Source organism: Bison bison, unplaced genomic scaffold (genome assembly GCF_000754665.1).
Source record: "Bison bison bison isolate TAMUID 2011002044 unplaced genomic scaffold, Bison_UMD1.0 scf7180017864363, whole genome shotgun sequence".
Lineage (NCBI taxonomy): Eukaryota > Metazoa > Chordata > Mammalia > Artiodactyla > Bovidae > Bison > Bison bison.
In genome coordinates, this window is record NW_011494935.1 from 1,160,350 (window position 1) to 1,181,175 (window position 20,826).

At 38.2% G+C, this 20,826-nt stretch overlaps 1 protein-coding gene across 2 annotated transcripts in view; it reads right to left on the bottom strand.

Annotated features, from left to right (window-relative positions):
- CLINT1 (clathrin interactor 1) overlaps positions 1 to 17,876 on the bottom strand; it is a 57,641-nt gene extending 39,765 nt beyond the window's left edge. For both annotated transcript variants that reach the window (XM_010855289.1, XM_010855288.1), the window contains exon 1: positions 17,614 to 17,876. In XM_010855289.1, coding sequence (XP_010853591.1) covers positions 17,614 to 17,654 — 41 coding nt within the window. In that variant the 5' untranslated portion in view covers positions 17,655 to 17,876. The remainder of the gene's footprint in view (positions 1 to 17,613) is intronic.
- Positions 17,877 to 20,826: the final 2,950 nt, after the last annotated feature.

Sequence of the window (20,826 nt, forward strand, 5' to 3'; positions counted from 1 at the left end):
CATATGAGATACCCCAATAGTCCCAAAGTGGAAAAAATGACTATTCTTACAAATTAGAGCTGCTTTTTAACAAGAAAACGTCTCTATGTATTTTAAGAGGTAGCAACACGGAGGCAGCTTCACCATTTTTCACCCTGATACATTATCTCAAAGCACATGATAAAAGCTGGGCAGGCTGGGTGCAGTTGTTGGGATGTTTGGAGTTATCTTTGGGAGTCTCTTCCCACAGTGCCTACTTCCTATTAATTTCCAAAACCTGTTCATTCTGCATTAAAAATATAGGTACTCACCTCTAGCCCAGGCTCCCACAAAAGCATTTAACAATCTCTCCAATTCAGGTGTATTATCCTTTCATTCATCCTCCAAAGCAAAACAGATTCATCTTCCTAGTGTTTAGTGTTGGTCATGTTAGCTTACCACAAACTCATTAAATCCATCTTCCCCGAAACATCTTCCTCCTCCTGTGCAGTGGACAGTACCATCCAGGGTTATAGTTTGAACATCTCTATTGATTACTTCTCTCCCCTCTTCTAGCCAGCATCCAATCCATTCCCAGGCCTTTTCAACTCCGTTTTCTAAGTATCTCTCAAATATGTCCATCTGCTTCTCCCACATGCACCCCCACTACCTTAGTCCACTACCACCATTTCTCACAGGGATTATTGCCAACAACCATGTAACTAGTCTGCTTCCCATCTATCTCCCAACAGGCCAGAGCCAAAGTGAACTCCTGCTGAAATAAAAATCTTATCTATCTGACCTCCCATTTTAAATCCAGCAAAGATTTCCTTACTACCTTCAAGATGAAGTCCTCAATCCTTCATATGAGGTACCAATTTATTTTTTCAGTCCCACCACTGCCATTCTCTCCAGGTCTTTGCACATACTTTCTTTTGGTTTTTAAATCCTCTGCCCATCTATCCCATCCCCCCACCTAATTCCAACCTTATCAGATTTTAGCTTAAATGTTACTTCTTCCAAGAAATCTTCTTTCAACTTTGGGGAACTGCCTATATGCTCTACATGGCAAAGAACAGTATGTGCTTTCTATTACCTTGAACTAAAACTAAAACTGGGCCACTATATAATGGGCATGTTTGTTTCCTTGCTTGTCTCACCTTCTAGACTGAAAACATCCAGAGAACACAGATTTTGTCTTTCTCACTTAAGAACCTCAGTACCTGGAACAGGTTTGGTGACAGCAGATGTTCAGTAAATACTTATTGAATAACTGAACAAAAGGATTATAATTCTTAAATATTTTCTTTCCTCTGACTAAAAAAGTCCTAATTGACTATTGATAGTAGTCCTCAACCAGTCTCTCCAGCCTTTTCTCCCACTACTTCTGTTTCATTTACTTTATGAGATAATCATATTGTATTACTAGTTGAAATTTAAGCATGCTTCCCTGGTGGCTCAATGGTAAAGAAGCCACCGGCAATGCAGAAGACATGGGTTCGATCCCTGGGTCAGGCAGATCCCCTGGAGAAGGGAATGGTAACTCACTCCAGTATTCTTGCCTAGATAATTCCAAGGACAAGAGGAGCCTGTGGTACAGTCCATGGGGTTGCAAAGAGTCAGACACAACTAAGCAACTAACACTTCACTTTACTTTCTTACCTGACTAACTGTTCACTCCCGGAATCCCCACCTCTTCTTTGAGTTAAAATCAACCCTAGTTTTAAACAAAGATGCAAAAATGAAGTCTTCCTGACTCTTTCCAACCCATAATCTTCCTTTCCTATGAAGAAATAAACATTACATTTGTAACTCTTATGAATTATATTCTGCCTTGTACAACGGCTATAACTGAATTTAATTTCCTTAATATGTTTAAAAAGCAAGTAGAGTTGACTATTTGAGGACTCAGTTTATTTCCTTGCCAAAATATATTTTTAACACCAAAATCAATATTCATAGCACTTTCATGGTCATTTGTCAACAGTGTGCAGCAAAACTCTCAGTTACCTGTCTTACAGTCCCAGATGAGGTCAAAAAGGTGACGCTCTCGTTTCAGTTCTCATACTGTAAACAAATGTCCTTTCTCTGGTTTACTCAGTGCCATATTTTTCACATCTTTATGATTTCTCTTGATTTTGTTGTTTAACATGGCCCCCAAGCTGAGTGCTAAAGTGCTGTCTAGTGTTTCCAAGAGGTTATGATGTGCCTTATAGAAAAAATATCTTCATATAAGACACGTAATATAGTTGGCCCTGGGTTCAATGTTAATGAGTCAACAATATATGTAATAAGGAAAGCATCTTTAAACAGAAATACACATAAAACAAGGTTACATACTAACTGGTTGATGAAAATGTTGTGATCAGAGGCCCACAGGAACCTAATCCTGTATTTCCTCTAAGAACAAAGATTCAGTGTTTGCAGTAACTTTTAAAAACATAACTACCTCAATTAATCAGTACTGACTGTACTATATATTATGCATTTTTGTTTCCCTCTCAGTACCTAACAATGGATGCCTCACATAAAATGGAATATTTAATAACTGACCGGTGAATACATAAATGAAATCTATGATCTCTTGGTAACAGAGAGTATTAGATGGGGGGGTGCGGGGTGGGGGGGGGATGGAAGATAAGGACTTTGAGATTAAGATATGAATAGAGAGGACTAAAATAAACACCCGCTGACCAACATATACATATACACAAACAGAATGACATGAGAAGTAATAACCTCACAAAATTTCTTTTTAAAGAGCTGTCACAGATGTTTCAATCCCAGGCTTTTTGGAGTCAGTCTGAAAGATTTGTTAAATTATTATAAGCCCTAAAATTAGCTTACTGACCCCCAGCAAAGACTTTAAAAGGTAAGATACCTCGGCCCAAGACTTCTGTGTCCCATATAAATATATGAAAAGCTAAATATGAAATTTAAGGCTAAAAAAATTTTGTTAAATCTCGTACTCATGCTCAGTATCAACTATGAATTTGAAAGCATCGTGGATTTCACTTCTCCAGATGCTGGAATTCTAATACACAAGCCTCCTTTTGCACAGCATCTTGTTAACTGAAACTCCTACATATTGGACCAGGCTCTCACTTTGCACAATCTATTACCACAGAAGAACAAAGCAAAGCAAATACTGTATAACAGTAATTCTCATGTATTCCTTCCAAAGTAACACAAATAAGAGGCAAACAAACACATTTTATTGCCCACTTTACATTCCATTCCATAACTGTCATGCTATACTCATGATTTTAACCAGTGCCCCTTTCTACTCATGTTCCCACCTCAACCTCCAATCCATTATTCAACTCAGCACCAACAGTAAGGTAACATAGATGGGATCACTTCACTCCTTTGCTTATCAAAATTCCACTGTTTAATATACTTAAAATAAATCCAAACTCCATGCAATGACCTACAAATCCCTGAGCCTACCACTCTTCTTCCACATGCTCCTGCCACACTGTTCTCTAATATTCTCACCAGCTCCTTATTTGCTCACTCCATGAGTGAAACACTCCAAGGATAAAACACTCTTCCTTTACTCTGTGTGCTCTAAATTCTTTACAGATACCATATCCTCAAAAAGGCCTACTGCTGCTGCTGCTAAGTCGCTTCAGTCGTGTCCGACTCTGTGTGACCCGACTCTGTGCGGCAGCCCACCAGGCTCCTCCGTCCCTGGGATTCTTCCAGGCAAGAACACTGGAATGGGTTGCCATTTCCTTCTCCAACGCATGCATGCGTGTTAAGTCGCTTCAGTCGTGTCCAACTCTATGCAGCCCTATGGACAGCAGCCCACCAGGCTCCTCTGTCCACAGGATTCTCTAGGCAAGAATACTGGAGTGGGTTGCCATGTCCTTCTCCAAAAAGGCCTACTATCACCACCCTAAATGAAATAGCCCCATTCACCACTCTCTACTTCAGTCCCTTTTCTTCGTAACACTCAAAAAATGTAATTATTTTGCTTACTTTTTCTTTTTAGTTATTTCTCCCCACCAAAACTTGCTTACAACTGTACTTTAAGTATCTGAAAGAGTTCCAAATGCTCAGTGAACAGTCATTTAAGTGAATGCATGCATGCACACATGCTAAGTTGCTTCAGTCTTGTCTGACTCGGTGCGACCCTACTGACTGTAGCCAGCCAGGCTCCTCTGTCCATGGGATTCTCCAGGCAAGAATACTGGAGCGGGTTGCCATGCCCTCCTCCAAGGGATCTTCCCCACTTAGGGATTGAACTTGCATCTCTTAAGTCTCCTGCATTGGCAGGCGGGTTCACCACTAGCGCTACCTGGGAGGCCCTTGTAGATGAGTAAGCCAGGTTATCGTGTGGCTTCCCTGCAACCTTTAGTGTACTTCATTCTCCTTGTCATACGGGTAATCTGACATGAGAAGCAGACCTATAATTTGAGTTTCCTTTATTAAGAGATTATCTAAGTATTAAGAATATATAACTCATTCATGAAAAGATTATCACCATTCTAAAAAACTCATATCTTAAAAATGTTATCATTCTAGGATTGTTTCTCTTATGTTGCCAGAATGCCTCTGTATCTCTGCCCCCTCGTCCTCTCTGGCTATCTCTTTCTGAAAGTGATGGATCTTCAGCCAAAAAAAAAAAAAAAACCTTATCGGTCTAAAAGGAATGTTAATTATATATTGGTATTGTTTTCAGCTTATTCCTTATATATCTCAACATAGCCAAAAGGAGATTACCTATGTTAAATTCCAACACCAAGGCTATATCTCCAGCAAATTTCTCAAGTTCTTTTAACTCTTAATGTTCATACTACTTGTATTTGTTTTAATTATTTAATATTATATAATCTTGCTGCTTTTTACATTTATACATACATAATTTGTTAATTGTTCAGAAAATAAGATTCTCAACATATGGACCAGTTCCTTCCAATTTAGGTCAAAAGGATTTCATATTCCAACTGAGTTATCTATTTGGTTTGGGGGTAAAGTAGGCATTATGTCTACACTTAAGATAGATATCCTAAGATTATCTACAGAAAATTATTATTCAATACTTATTTCCACAAATGTCATAATCAAGTATTTTATATTTGCTTGCTAAATAAAGTGCCAACATTCAGCACTCTAATTAGAATAGTACTGCCATAATTAAGTGAGACTTAAATTACTCAGTAATCAGCTGCTAGTATAAACAATTCAAAAGCCAAACAGGAATTTAGTATGTGAATTACAGGTTGTAACATGAAATACCATTAGGAAAAGTACATTCTAGAGGGCACTTTATTGACATAATCACATTATCTACAATATATATACTTGTACAGAAAATGCTTTGCTATTTGTCTTTTCATACTTAAGTGATTTACAGAAAGCAAACTGCATTGTTGGGGAGAGAATGGCAATGTAGCACCCTTCACAAATCTTTAATTATCTTAAGGTTTAAAAATATGAAACAAAAATGTAAAACCTTAATTATTCAAAAGAAAAATACCACCACCGCACTTCCAAAGAGGTCTTTATCCCATGTGCCAACTCTTTTACTGTAGGTGGTCCTACACATAGGGAATTCTAGCAACATCTTAACTGTGACAGAAAAATCTCTCTGGTCCACCATACATTTCCTTTAAAAATGTGTCCCATTGCTAAAAACAACCAAAACCAGGGATCCTTGCAGAAATCGCCAACTCCAGGGCTGAAGTAGTGAAAATACAGGATAAGCTTGAAGCAGCTTGTGCCAGAATGTAAGAAAGTGCTCAGAAAATAAAACAGCATGACAAATATAATCATTCCTCCATTAAAGCAGTAAAGAGTTTTAATACAGTGAACATTGTATGTTATGCTTTTAGATACAGAATGCATCAATTTTAATGTAAAGGAAGTTTATAGTTAAAACATGATATTTAGGCTCACCTGATGTCTTATAATTAACGTCATTTTATTTTATAATTAAGTTACAGTAAAAAGGAACAATTAGTAATATAATGTATGCAAATCTTATTCTTTTGGTACATCAACCACCACACCCCTTGCCTCAAACCAGGTTAGCATGTCAAGCAATCTTATTCATATGAGTAAAAAATCCTAAAGGTTAAACATTTCAAGCAACTAACAGGCCAATCACAACCTCAATGACTCTATAGGATTATTCTAGTTACAAAGTGTTCATGAAAAATTAGTAATATTATTATTTTTAATGACAAGTTAATAAAAGCTAGTAAAATGTTACATTTAGATACAACAGTAATATTCTATTTATGACTCTGAATAACTAGAGCACAGATTCCCACTTGCCAGAATAACTTTTAGAGAAATATTCAGCATAAAACATTTATTTGAAAATTGTTCTGGAAATACCAGTCATTACAAACTCAACTATATATGTTATGACACACATTATCAATGCAAGCACAAGTTTCTCAAATGCCATTTCTAATAAATTTTGAAAGCATATGCTACTGAGGTCCATATTTTTTTTAAGTACAGGAATATTATTCCTATTCAAAAACCAGAAACAGTCCTATTCTGTACTTAAAGCAGCTTTAGACTTGCATTGTTTTGTGTATAAGTTTACTTGTGAAACTATCTTTCCTATTGCTGACAACTGCTTAAGGTCACTTAAATAGGTTATTCAGTAAATCAATTTCTTCTCAAAAAACAAAGGACAGTGTGATATTTATCTTTATCAAGAGTTGTGTATGTTAAACTGATCTCAGAAGCAAATCAAACATCCCAGGGTATTAAAAAATGGATACAGCATAAGAATTATTAGCATTATACATCCCAATTCTAGTTTTTACAGGTACAACAAAATAGTAGCTACTAAAATAACTTTAATAGTAAAGATTTTGTTAAAGGGGTTTAAAGTTTATTAAAAAGTTTGGCCAACTTTTAAATTCCTACTCTTTGGAACTAATCCAAGGAATGAGTTTTTGTTCACCTTTATCTTTTAATTTTAGGTTACAGCTTTTTAAAGTTACCTCATGATTAAACAAGACCAAAGAACCAGAATTTATTGATAACACAATGGTAAACCTTTTTATAATATATTATCTCATTTAATTCTAACAGTCCTAGAAGGTAATAGATCTTATCCCCAGACTTATGCCTTCCCTCAAATTACTCCTTCCACCCCTCATTTAAAAACAAAATTGAAACTCAAAGAAGTTAGCTCAGCTTGGGCATACTCATAAAAAATTATCTTTTAAAATATGTGGCAACCTATTTAAAATATCCTATTAAGATAATTTTATTAACTGTATTGGGCTTCCCTGGTGATTCAGTGGTAAAGAATCCATCTGCCAGTGCAGAGGATGCAGGTTCAATCCCTTCTTTAGATCCCCTGGAGAAGAAAATGGCAACCCACTCCAGTATTCTTGCCTGGGAAATCCCATGGACAAAGGAGCCTCGTGGGTTACATACAGTCCATGGGGTCGCAAAAGAGTCAGACACGACTTAGTGACTAAACAACAACAATTATTAACTGTATTATGAGACTTCTTCAGGAAAGTAATGTAAAAGAAAGCACCAAAATTAGTTAAGCTTAAAGAAAAGCATAAAACCCTTCTAAGAGGAGAAAATGATGAAACATCCTACACTGGGAAATATGTGAAAATTACACCTTTGTAGACACAAATGCTTGACATTGTACAGTTTGACCACATCACTTATAGGTATTTCCACCTCTATGTGATTAAGTTCAGATGTACTGCCAAATATCAAACATGAAGTGAAAGAATATAAGAAATCCTATCAATAGAATAATGAGAAATCCTGCACCTCAGCAGTGAAAGTTTGAGTTTATAGAACTACCTGTAAGTGAACTCTAATACTTGATATTTTTAAATTTTAAGTGTTATTTAAAATTTTTAAATTAAGTCAGCAAAATTTTCTCCCACTTTCATCCATGATTAAACTTAGATTTACCTAAGATCGATTAAACTTAGATTTACTCAAATGACTTTCAAATCCCAAAAACTAGACGCAACATTTCTGACACTAAAGAAATTGTTCCCAGAACATAACTACTAAAATTTTGAAACCTATATAATTTATTTCCCCTCAAACTCTCAAACAAACACACACCATCAAACACCTGTGCTTTATTTAATCTGGACTATCTGGAGATAGAAGGGGAACTTCCTTTTGAAACAGAACAGCTTCTAAGACAGTATCACTGATGTCATCCTCTGCTTGGAACCATTCAGCAGTAGGTTCTTATTAGCAACCACATCATTTGACCTGTGTTTCAGATGTTTCATTCTATGTTTAATACCTTTTTCGGCCTTAACGTCCTTTCAGTAGATACACATTTCTGAAATACTGAAATACCAGGATTTATCTACTTCATTAAGCTTTTGCTCAGTCTTAATTGTTCTTTCCATTCCCTGAATTTCTACATATTTACCTATACCACAAATCTGGCTATCATACCATCTTATATTATTCTGTCTTTTTCATGTGCTTGTCATGTGCATACACTTAACAGAACCATAAGCTGCACTGGAACCATAAGGTCTGTCACTCAGTTTACAGTGCTCTACAATGCTCATGGTAGATATTTAATAAGCACTCACTGAAGGATCCTTGTAAGATTAGTAAGAATATCAGTAATGTACTTTCAGTTATTGTATACTATTTAGATATTTACAACCTACGCCATCCTCCTTGGATAGGCACATACTGAACTAAGGAAAATTATTTTCAAATTACCCAATTTAAGCTGAGTGTAAGAAAAGTTGGAAAACTTTGGACATATATCAGGGATTAATACAACACAGCACTACAGGCACAGCTAACTGACATAAAGATCAAAGACTTGAGGGAAGTTTATTAAAGCTGTGGGAGCTGATTACAGGGTAATTTTGAACCTATGATACAGCTTATGACTGTCATGAACGTTTTTTTAGGATTAATTACAATGAGTAAGTTCATTATAATAGCTAAGATTTCCTTTTCCACTAACAAAACAACTGTTTGCATCTCGATCATTGAAGGGCATCCTACTTATAGACAATATTCAGAGGCTAGAAAAATTTTCTTTTATGACCAGTATATATAGGGAAAAAAAGAATAAACGCTTATTGAATTTGATTCAGAAGCTTATAAACTTCTTCCAAGTACTTTTTAACTGGTTTAAGTAAAACCAGTAATTCACCTTTATTACAGTAATGTCTTGTACAAGTTAGCAACAACTGTGAAATATATGTTCTAAAAGCTGACACTAGACTTAAATCTAGACTCCATTTTCTATATGTGTTATTTCAGGCAAGTTTCTGGACTTCTCTGTGGCCAATTTTCTCAATCACAAACTAATATTAATAATAATGCTGTCACTATTGTTCTTGGCACATGGCAAATACTCAATAATGATTTATTAGAAGTATCTGGACTTGCCCTCAAGAGGCTTACATCCCAGAGGCAGCAGATGGACAGATGTAAATAAAAGTAGCAGAAGCGGCTTGTGCTAAAATAATAGCAGAGCAGCTTGTGTGAATGCAGGCATCTTATTAGACTGACACGGAACAGTGAATGAGGGAGAGTGGTGGGAGACGAGGTCAGAGGGAGCTGCAGAGCTAGACCAAGTAGAGGCTGGTGAGCAGCAAAATAAAAAGTGGCTGGAGAGTTCTGAACCGATGTGACTTAAACAGTTTTAAAGGATCACCCTTGTTGCTATGTGCAGATTACAGGATTAAAATTTTTATTTGGCTTCATGAGAAATGAAATACACTTCAGAAACCCATTCAGTACCAAACTTATAACTATAAACCAAACATATCATACCACTATGGTTTAACTGTTAATACGAAGTTTTAATCACACAATCTTAAGTCACTTAAAAATTACAAGTGATGAATGTTCTTTAATGATTGCTAATATTGCATGAAAATAAATAGCAAGAAAAACAAATTGAATTTTCAATGTATACCTTCCTTCTCTTACAAAAATAAAGGCTATCTAAGGGAATTCCCTGGTGGGCTAGTGGTTAGGACTCCACATTTTCACTGAGAAGGTCTGATTCAAGGTCTGGTGGGAAAACTAAGATCCCACAAGCCACGATGGTACAGCCAAAGAGAAAAACAAAAGCGGGGCCAGGGTGGGATGAGTCGCCAGTATCTAGATAAGAATTTTTTTTTTTGAGTGAAAAATTTTACCTGATGAGTTTGTGTGGAAGTTATAAAAAGTTGGGCTTCCCTTGTAGCTCAGCTGGTTAAGAATATGCCTGCAATGCAGGAGACCTGGGTTCGATCCCTGGGTTGGGAAGATCCCCTGGAGAAGGGAAAGGCTACCCACTCCAGTATTCTGGCTTGCAGAATTTCATGGACTCTACAGTCCATAGGGTCACAAAGAGGTGGACATGACTGAGTGACTTTCACTATAAAAAATTATTCATAATTAGAATTATGTATAACTTACTCTCCAGGTGTGTGCGTGTGTGATCAGTTGTATCTAACTCTTTGAGACTCCATGAACTATAGCCAGCCAGGCTCCTCTGTCCATGGAATTTTCCAGGCAAAGAATACTGGAGTGGGTTGCCATTTCCTTCTCCAGGGGATCTTCCCAACCCAGGGATCGAAACTTACTCTCCTGAGAATTTATAAACTAAGCAAAATTCCTATGTCAAAAGAAGACACTCCAAAACAGGGCTAACTGGACTTAAGTACAAAACACGCCTGGCTATTGTTGCACATTAACAAAATTATTCATATTTAATAATTCATTAGCTAGATCTATCCACAGTCATGAGGAGCTATCAACTGGTTCCAACGTGGGAATGCATTATGTTACTCTGCTGCTGCTGCTGCTGCTAAGTCGCTTCAGTCATGTCCGACTCTGTGCGACCCCACAGACGGCAGCCCACCAGGCTCCCCTGTCCCTGGGATTCTCCAGGCAAGAACACTGGAGTGGGTTGCCATTTCCTTCTCCAATGCATGAAAGTGAAATTGCTCAGTCATGTCCGACTCTTAGCGACCCCATGGACTGTAGCCCACCAGGCTCCTCCATCCGTGGGATTTTCCAGGCAAGAGTACCGGAGTGGGGTGCCATTGCCTTCTCCGATTATGTTACTCTACCTATATTTAATTTTCTGGCTAATGAACTCTGGTAAGCCAAAATGATTTCTTACCAACTTGGGACAGTGTATTGAAAAACTGAAAAGCACACTGTAACATGCTTTCCTTGTAAATGTGTGCTCACTCAGTTGTGTCTGACTCTTCACAACCCCATGGGGACTGCAGCCTACCAGGCTCCTCTGTCCATGGGATTTCCCAGGAAAGAATACTGGAGTGGGTTGACATTTCCTTCTCCAGGGGATCTTCCTGACCCAGGGATTGATCCCATGCCTTCTGCGTCTCCTGCATTGGCAGGTGGGTTCCTTATCCGCTGAGCCACTTGGGAAGCCCCCTTTCTTGTATATACTGCTTGTCTACTATCAGAGATTATGAATTGGGAATCACATTTTACTCTTCTTGATTCTGTTCAGTTTCTTTAAGGATAGATTGTCCACTTCAATTTGCCTTCATAAATCTTTATGTATTTTAGAAGAAATATTTTATATTAGCAGCATCTTTAAAACCTTGAGAAATACAAGCTGAAAAAAAATGAGCAGATGGAAATTGCAATATGTCTTTCCAAAGACTTTATTCCTCAATGTGTCTTTCAAAAGCGTTTCTCTAATATGCTTTACAATATTAAAGGCATTTGTGATTTGCTAAACACAACACAAGGCATACATAACAGAGATATTTTTATGAGTTCTATGGGTTGCTTAATGTGTCTATTTAGGTGAATACACATTGAAAATAATGATTTATGGATTAAGACACAGTTCTTACACACTTGTAAATAATTTAGTTTGACATTTTCTTTATTCCTTCAAACACTATATCTTTTGATTTTTTCTATGTTATAAATTGTTATAAATTATTTTGTGCTTTGCACAATAAAAGTAGCATTTCAAGAGTTTATTTTATGTCAAGCACTATGCTAAGTGTTTCAAATTTAATCCTCACAAGAACTCTGTAAAACAAAATACCATCCTATTTTATAGATGGGAAAGTTTGGAGATATTGTCCTAATCCTCAGGATCACTATTTCTTAGTGATGGACTTAGGATTTCAATCCAGTTCTGATCTCTGAACCACAAACTTCTTCCCAGATTCACTCAACACCAGATCGAAGTGCCTAAGTATAAGACAGTGCATATAGCTAGAAAAGTAATATAAAAATATATACAGGGACTAGCATACATAATTAGACTTAACAATGAAAGGTCATAAGAAGTGACACCTTAAAAAAAAAAGATAAACAGTTAAGTATACTGTCCTAGAATGTTAGGTAATGTCAGCTAAGACTAAAAAGAGCTAATCTTTATACATAAGACTCATTAAAAGTACTGCAAATGTACTTTGACTCTATGAAGCAGTCCTGTTGTCCCCAAAATTGGAATTTGAATTTATCAAGTGAGTAGATACAATTACCAAATTGCAAGACATATAGACGTTAGAGAAACAAACAACTGTATGGGAACCAATTAACAAAATCCAAACTGAAGAAAGTACAAAAAACTTAATTTCTTCAACAAATAAATAGTATGAGTGCAAAAAAAGACCGGGATTGAACCTAGACAAAAAGAGAATCAAGAGATACACCCACCAACTCAGAAACATCAAAGAGGAATCATGAGGTAAATGAGAAAGGAATGATGACTGGACATTCGATATAAAGTAATCATCTTTTTTAAAAGGTATGATAATCTGGTTATAATAATAAAAAAAAGATGACTCTTTACCTTTTGGAGACTGATACAAATGAAATGATACATTGTCTTGAATTTGCTTCAAAATAATATGGAGTGGGGATAAAGCAAGACTAGCCAAACTTTGAAGCTAGGTCTGTGTAAGCAGGGATTCACTACCTCCATTTTTGGATATATTTAAAATTTTCCAAAATAAAAGCCCCAAATTAAATTCCAATTAGATCTAAATATGAAACATAAAATAAAATTTCTTCACGATTAAAAAGAGTTAAGCTGCCTATACTCTTTCTTTCCCAAAGGAAATATTAAATAAACATTGGAAATAGGAAGAAAATAACACAAGAGCACAGAAAAAGGTTCAACTATGAAGCCTTACTGTAAAACCTAGGAGTGTTAGATAGAGGTACTTAAAATTTAAAAAGCCAAATACTTTTAGTGGATTTATCAGTAAACAGACGGAAAACTGCTTGAAAACACTAGGGCACAGGAAAACGTAAGATGCAGCTAAGAGCTTTTAAGAAGCACCTTGGCAACAGTACTAACTAGACTAATTTAAACTACAGAAAAATCACTCCTAAGATATGCTCGCAAAAGGTAAAACTCATCTTTCTTGGGAATTAAATTCTTAGTATTTACTTGTGTCCAGTTACTAGAAGAGAGGACGACAGGATAATGATTTTACTGTTTCAGCAATAACAACTGGTTTAAAGAAAAGTTGATATGGAGAGACTAGAAAGCTGAAAATCACCTTTATTTTTAAATTCTAAGAAGCAAACTGAACAGAGATTTACTAGTAAGATAGGGAAATTAGGGGGAATACATCTGAGGACTGAAAGGGAAAACCAATGATAAGTTCAAGTTGTAGTGGCAATTTTTTTAAAGACAGGTATTGTATTTTTCAAGTTCAGAAAATACAGTACTATTCCAATAAATAATAAATGTATTAACTGTTGAAATAACTGAATGAAATATTTTCTATTAAAAGCAAGGGGTTCTCCTTCTGGGGTCAGCTAGACTAAAATAGAAATTTGCACGATTCTATTATGTTATGCAAACATTTAGAAACTAAAAATATGCAAATACACCAACAAAAATCATCTTAAAGGGGAAAAAAATGCAAGCTAATGCTTAAGAGAATAACTTAAAATGGACAATCTATAGCAATTGCTAGCAGTTTGAATCACTATCTTAAAGAGAGTAAGGGCCACTGATGAAATAGATTTACCATTAATGTTACTCCCTGCATGAAAGAGAAGTGTTGGCTGGCCTTGAACAGGAAGCAGTAGTAAGTGGTTTGATTCTCCACTACCAGGTTACCTTCACTGCATTTCCAAAATTTGAAGAACACAACAGAACTACAGCAACTTTCAGTTCATACCAAAAATGGGGTAACAGAATATTAAAGTGCTCAATTTTATTTCATCATCACATGAAGAGAGGCAGGTCAAAGGATGACAGTGGTCAAGCTAGTCCCAGTTGGTGGGAGTGGTGCCACTTATCCTTTCCTGCCACAGCTCCCTTTAATGCAACTTGAGTACATGTGGGAGGAAACTGGCACTCCAAGCTCTGGTGAGCTTTTGGTTTTATCTGCTTTTCCTCAGTTCCACAATGTCCTGCAAAACAGAGGCATTTAATACCACGAGCAGGTTCAAAACTTGTGGAAAGTATCTCCCTAACCCTCCGTGAAAGTTTTCAAATTCTCAAAAGTCAATATTTAAAATATATCATTATACTTAAGAACTGCCATCATACTGGATCTAACAGTAGCTTCAGAGGACACAAGAGCATTTTTCCTTCTGAAGTATAAACCTCATTGGGTAGGGATATATACTAAATAAAAAGTCCTAATTTTCCAGTCATGGATTGCACTTTATTTATTGCATAAAGCAATTAAATATAACATTTATTGACTGTCACATAGAAAAATTGTCTTTTCAGCTGAAACTGTCTCTGGTGGATAATGACTTTCTAAAATTTATCTGCTGTTATGAAATACTTGCTCCATTTTTCCCCTGACAGAAATTCGTATTTCCAAAATGCCAACAAGGTTGGAAAAAGTCATTCTAATACAATCCCATCATTTTAAAGATAAGGAATCCAAGCTCTGGAGAGTCTTATGATTCTGCCTCAAACTATACATATGGCTAATTTAAAAAGCAGTATCAGAAGGTGAACCCAGGTCTCCCCAAACCTCTAGCCAGGGCTATATCATATAAAGCCTCATTTCTATTCAACACAGCTCTCAGAGCAGTCCTTAATCACTTTATTGTTTCCCCTTTTGCAAGTTTCCTCATCACCTTATCCCCTTGATAATCTGAATAGCTGTTCTATGGATCTGTTTCACTTCCATTATGGCAATTTAAGATGAACGGTCTAAATGGGCATAATGCCACAGGTACTGGTTTTGTAAAATGTTTGTATTTGGGGTGGATGACTATTTCTTTTCTTCCAATGAAAGATGAAAATTAAGTACTCATCAGTAAAATAACCTCATGTTCTAATCCTAATATGTGTCAGACACCACTGAAAGTTTTTTAAAAAGTCCTTGGTGGCAACATTCTTACATGTTCTTGAGTAACTTGGTTTAAGTTTCCACTCTTTTTAAAATCTTTTAAGCTACTTATTTAATTGGCTGCACCTAGTCTTAGTTGCTGCATGTGGGATCTAGTTCTCTGACCAGGGACGGAACCCGGCCGGGCCCCCTGCACTGAAGCCCCAAGTCTTTGTCACTGGACCACCAGGGAAGTCCCCAGGTTTCCATTCTTATTTGGGTAGTAAAAAGGAAGACTGAAGTTATTTTCCAACAGCAGCTCTTCCATTAGATTGACTTGATAGCTATTTATGTGACAAATTTAATCTGAGGTACTTGAAACTTAGTAACAAAGGTGAGAAAAACAACATGAAAAGAACAACAAGAACAAGAATATTGCCTTGATTTGTCTCCTGAAAAAGTGTACCTTGTCTTCAAATTTTTGAGTACCACAAATTTAGTCCCCTAAGGTAAGAAGGTGTTTTAGTGATTTTTTCTTCCACCGACCTCTGGTTAAGAAACAGTTCTGTAGAGATTTTTGGATCTTCAAAGACTGTTTAAGCTGGTATCCTTTACACCATATATAAAAGAACAACCAATAAACCTGGATTAAAAAAAACCCAAAAAACAAAAACATGATTTTATTTTTACCTTTGGAAAGCAAAGGATATATAAATAGCAAAACAAAACCAAAATAAAGGACCGAGGACTTAATGGTCAAATAAATGGTTGACAAAGCAAAACCACCAAATCACTTTTCAAACATGGAGCTTTTCTCTTAATGAATTTTAATATTACTCTTGATGTAGAACATGTGCTATAATTATCAAAAGCATACTGATCTAAACTTACTGCATTATGGCCTTTATATGCTATTTAAGTTCTTCACCCTTAATTCTCACAACATTCTAAGGTAAATATCCATCACTATTTTCATATTTCACCTGAGAAAACTGGGACACTTCAAGGGTAAGTCATTTGCCAAGGTTACAGAGCTTGAATCCAGCTCTGCAGGTTCAGAAATCTGTGCTCCTTAGGCACTCTACTGCATTCTCAGTAGCACAGAAAACTTGAAAATACAGTCAAACTCCAAATTCTATCTGATGCATTATCCAAGCCACTGAATTTTTTCTTACTTAAGTATAGTTGATTTATTAGTTTCAGGTGTACAAACAGTAATTCAATAATTTAACAGATTATACAGTTTAAAGTTATTATAAAATGGTGGCTGTATTTCCTGTGCTGTACATTATATGCTTGGATCTAATTTATACATAGCAGTTTACAATAAGTTATTTTTTGGGGGGTCAATAAAGCCAAGAATTTGCCATCCTCACTCCCTGATTTTAGACTGGATGAGTGGCACAACTGAACTGGTTTTGCCATTACACTTATTATATCATCGCTAAAACCTGAAAAGAGGGGACTAGTTAAATTCTTAAACTTTACTTCCTGCTGTTCTGGAAGACCTTACTTAACCACTGTTATAATGTGTATGATACACTCAGTGTAAGTGTTAAGGTTTCCCTAGGGTAGTAAGATACTAAAGTGATCACTTAAATCTCAAAGACTATCAGCTATGCATTAGTCATTTTACCTGTCTGTACTTACAAGTAGATCAACAGGATATAAACCTTGGTTGTTTCCTTTTTTAGGAGACATTTCTTGTTAATTCAGTGATGAATTAATTAAACTAAATGGAACAAATGGCCCTCCAAAAATGAAATGTAGTGGAAAAGGAAACAGAGGAAAGGAATCACAGTAAATTACACGGTGATCTACTCTCACTAGTGTTAGAAAAGCAAAGGAGAAAGTCTGAGTAACTTCAGTCTGACCACAATGGCCACTTGTTACACCTACCACCCACTACAATACCTCAGGCTCATTAGGAATTAAAAGAAGCTCAGCAAGGTAAAGGACACATCCCAACCAGGCCTAAGGTCTCTACAACCGCTGAGGAGCACAGGGAGCCACTGAAATAAGTTTCCCCAGCCTCAAGTTTTCACTGCTGCCCAGGAGGCAAAGACCAAAAGCCAGGGGCCAAGACAGTTCTCCGGCCAGGGCAGTGACCCAGCTCGAGACAACCCTGCCCCCGCCCCTGATCAAAGTGTCCGCGCCTAGAGGGGTGGGGTAGCTGCAGGGTGAGGAAGGCCTGGATAGGAGATAAGGGGACTAAGATGTTTCGACAGAGAAAAGGTCCCTTCGGTTGGCGGATCGGGACGCGGCCCCGGGCCGAGAAGAGAGTCGCCCGCCGCCATGATAGGGCCGACCCATCTGGGGGGCGTGACGCGGACGGCCCGGAGCGCAGAACCGGCTCCCTTTTCCCCCCGCCCCTCCCCCGCGTGGGCCTCGGCCACAACTGCCCCCCGATACTCACGCTTTGTCCACCAGCTCCCGCACCTTCCACATGTTCAACATCTTGCCCAAGCGGGCCGGGCCTCCACCTCCCTCTCCTGTACCCCACGGACCCCGGAACACTTCCGCGCCGGGGCAGATCCAGGCCGGGGTCGCTGCCGCTGTCCACGCCGCCTCCGCCGCCGCCCGCCGCCTCAAACTCCCCCAGTCAGCTCCTTCTCTTGCCACAGCCGCGGCGCCGCCAGTGACACGTCGAGACGCGGGGGCAGAGGCGCTGCGTGGAGCGGAAGTGCCTGACTTTCCGCCCGCTGCGCACGGGGCACGCTGGGACTTGTAGTTCTCTGTGCGCCAAATTAGGCTGAAAGAGTTTCAGAGGAAAGCTAAAGTTAGAATTCTTCGGTAAAAATGCTCTCTGGATTCTCCGCACCCCTACACAGTAGTCATATATAGATGTGAAAGTTGGGCCATAAAGAAAGCTGAGAGCCGAAGAATTGATCCTTTTGAACTGTGGTGTTGAAGAAGACCCTTTAGAGTCCCTTGGACTGCAAGGAGATCCAACCAGTCCTAAAGGAAATCAGTCCTGAATGTTCATTGGAGGGACTGATGCTGAAGCTGAAACTCCAATACTTTGGCCACCTGATGCGAAGAAATGACTCATTAAAAAAGACCCTGATGCTGGGAAAGATTGAAGGCAGGAGGAGAAGGGGACGACAGAGGAAGAGACGGTTGAGTGGCTTCACCAACTCGATAGACATGAGTTTGAGCAAGCTCCAGGATATGGTGAAGGACAGGGAAGCCTGGTGTGCTGTAGTCGATGGGGTCGCAAAGAGTCGGACATGACTGAGTGGCTGAGCAACAACAACAACAATGGACAGAGGACCCTGCCAGGCTGCAGTCTGTAGGATCTCAGTCGGAAACGACTGAAGTGACAGCGTGCACGCGATGACTATAAGAAGTATAATTGGCATATGAACTCCTCATTGACAGAAGTAATTCTGTATTTGGTTCCAAATGCCCAGATATATTTCCTTCCCTGGGCTTTAGTTTCCATCCTTGTACATTGAAAAGGTTGTATCTTAAAACCTATTCCATTCTAATTCTACCATACAGTGCTCTTATATTTAGACAGATACTTAATATCCTTGTTAGATACTTACTATAAAGTTCAGAACCTCAGTTCACACTCCATGGGAAATTGTAGAAAAACAACACTACGACATTATGACGGGCCCAAGAACCTGACAGGTGTATATTCTCAAAGTGTAGATACACACCTACACGGCATTCATTATTTTATTGCAATGATTATTGTCACTTTATTTTTCACTTACTCATTTTTTGACAATGTTCATGTTAGAGCCACAAACACTCTTAAAGTTCATTTGGTCAAACTGCTTAAATTTTACAGTTCTTTACATTCTACAAATTTTTATTGAACATTTTCTATGTGAGAGGAGTGGGGAGAAGGAGAGGGGGATGACAGAGGATGAGATGGTTGGATGGTATCATGACAGAGAGTAAGGCGAGAGTTGGTGATGGACAGGGAGGCCTGGTGCGCTGCAGTCCATGGGGTCGCAAAGAGTTGGACACAACTGAGTGACTGAACTGAACTGAACTGAAGGAGTGGAGAACACAGCTGGGAGGAAGACAGGCAAGGCCTCAGCTCTCTTGGATCTTAAAGGTCTTTGGAGGAAAACATAGTAATCAAGGAAACATTTAAGATAATTGCTGATAGAAAGTGAAGAAAACAGAAGAGAATGTTATAGAGAATGATGTTAGAGGAAAATAGTATTAGGGAATATTTAGGGTGTCTTTGAGGACATTTTTTTTAGGGGGGTAGGTAGGATGTTAGTTCCCCCACCTGGGATTGAACCCACCCCGCTGCAGTGGATGCATGGGAAGTCCCCTGAGGACATTTTATTTAAGCTGAAACTTTAATGATAAAAAGGAAATGGCAAAAAAAAAATTTTTTTAACCTGCAAGAAAAGAATTTCTATTGAGGACTGATTCACAATGGAGACATGAAATCGATTGCTGCTAGTTATGAAGCTAGGTAAAAATGATCCCAAATCAAGAATCTAGAACATCTGACCCGTAGTTAGTTCTTCAGGTCAAATCAGTTCCTCATACTGCATCCATTAAATAACTGGAAGGAGCTCTGGAAGATTTCCTGAGAAGTCTGTATGCAGGTTCAGAAGCAACAGTTAGAACTGGACATGAAACAACAGACTGGTTCCAAATCAGGAAAGGAGTATGTCAAGACTGTATATTGTCACCCTGCTTATTTAACTTATATGCAGAATACATCATGTGAAATGCTGGGCTGGATGAAGCACAAGCTGGAATCAAGATTGCAGGAAGAAATATCAGTAACCTCAGATATGCAGATGACACCACCCTTATGGAAGAAAGTGAAGAAGAACTAAAGAGCCTTTTGATGAAAGTGAAAGAGGAGAGTGAAAAAGTTGGCTAAAAAGTCAGCATTTGGAAAACTAAGATCATGGCATCCAGTCCCAACACTTCATGGCAAATAGATGGGGAAAATGTGTAAACAGTGACTGACTTTATTTCTCTGAGCTCCAAAATCACTGCAGATGGTGATTGCAGCCATGAAATTAAAAGACGCTTACTCCTTGGAAGGAAAGTTATGACCAACCTAGACAGCATACTAAAAAGCAGAGATATTACTTTGTCAACAAAGGTCTGTCTAGTCAAGGCTATGGTTTTTCCAGTGGTCATGTATGGAGATGAGAGTTAGACTATAAAGAAAGCTGAGTGCTGAAGAATTGATTCTTTTGAATTGTGGTGTTGGAGAAGACTCTTGAGAGTCCCTTGGACTGCAAGGAGATCCAACCAGTCCATCCTAACGGATATCAGGCCTGGGTGTTCATTGGAAGGACTGATGTTGAAGAGGAAACTCCCTTTGGCCACCTGATGCAGAGAGCTGACTCATTTGAAAAGTTCCTGATGCTGGCAAAGATAGAGCGCAGGAGGAGAAAGGGATGACAGAGGATGAGATGGTTAGATGGCATCACCGACTCAATGGACATGGGTTTGGGTGGACTCAAGGAGTTGGTGATGGACAGGGAGGCCTGGCATGCTGTGGTTCATGGCGTCGCAAAGAGTTGGACACGACTGAGCTACTGAACTGAACTGAACTGAAGATCATAGTATCTGGTCCCATCACTTCATGACAAATAGATGGGGAACAATAGAAACAGGGACAGACTGTATA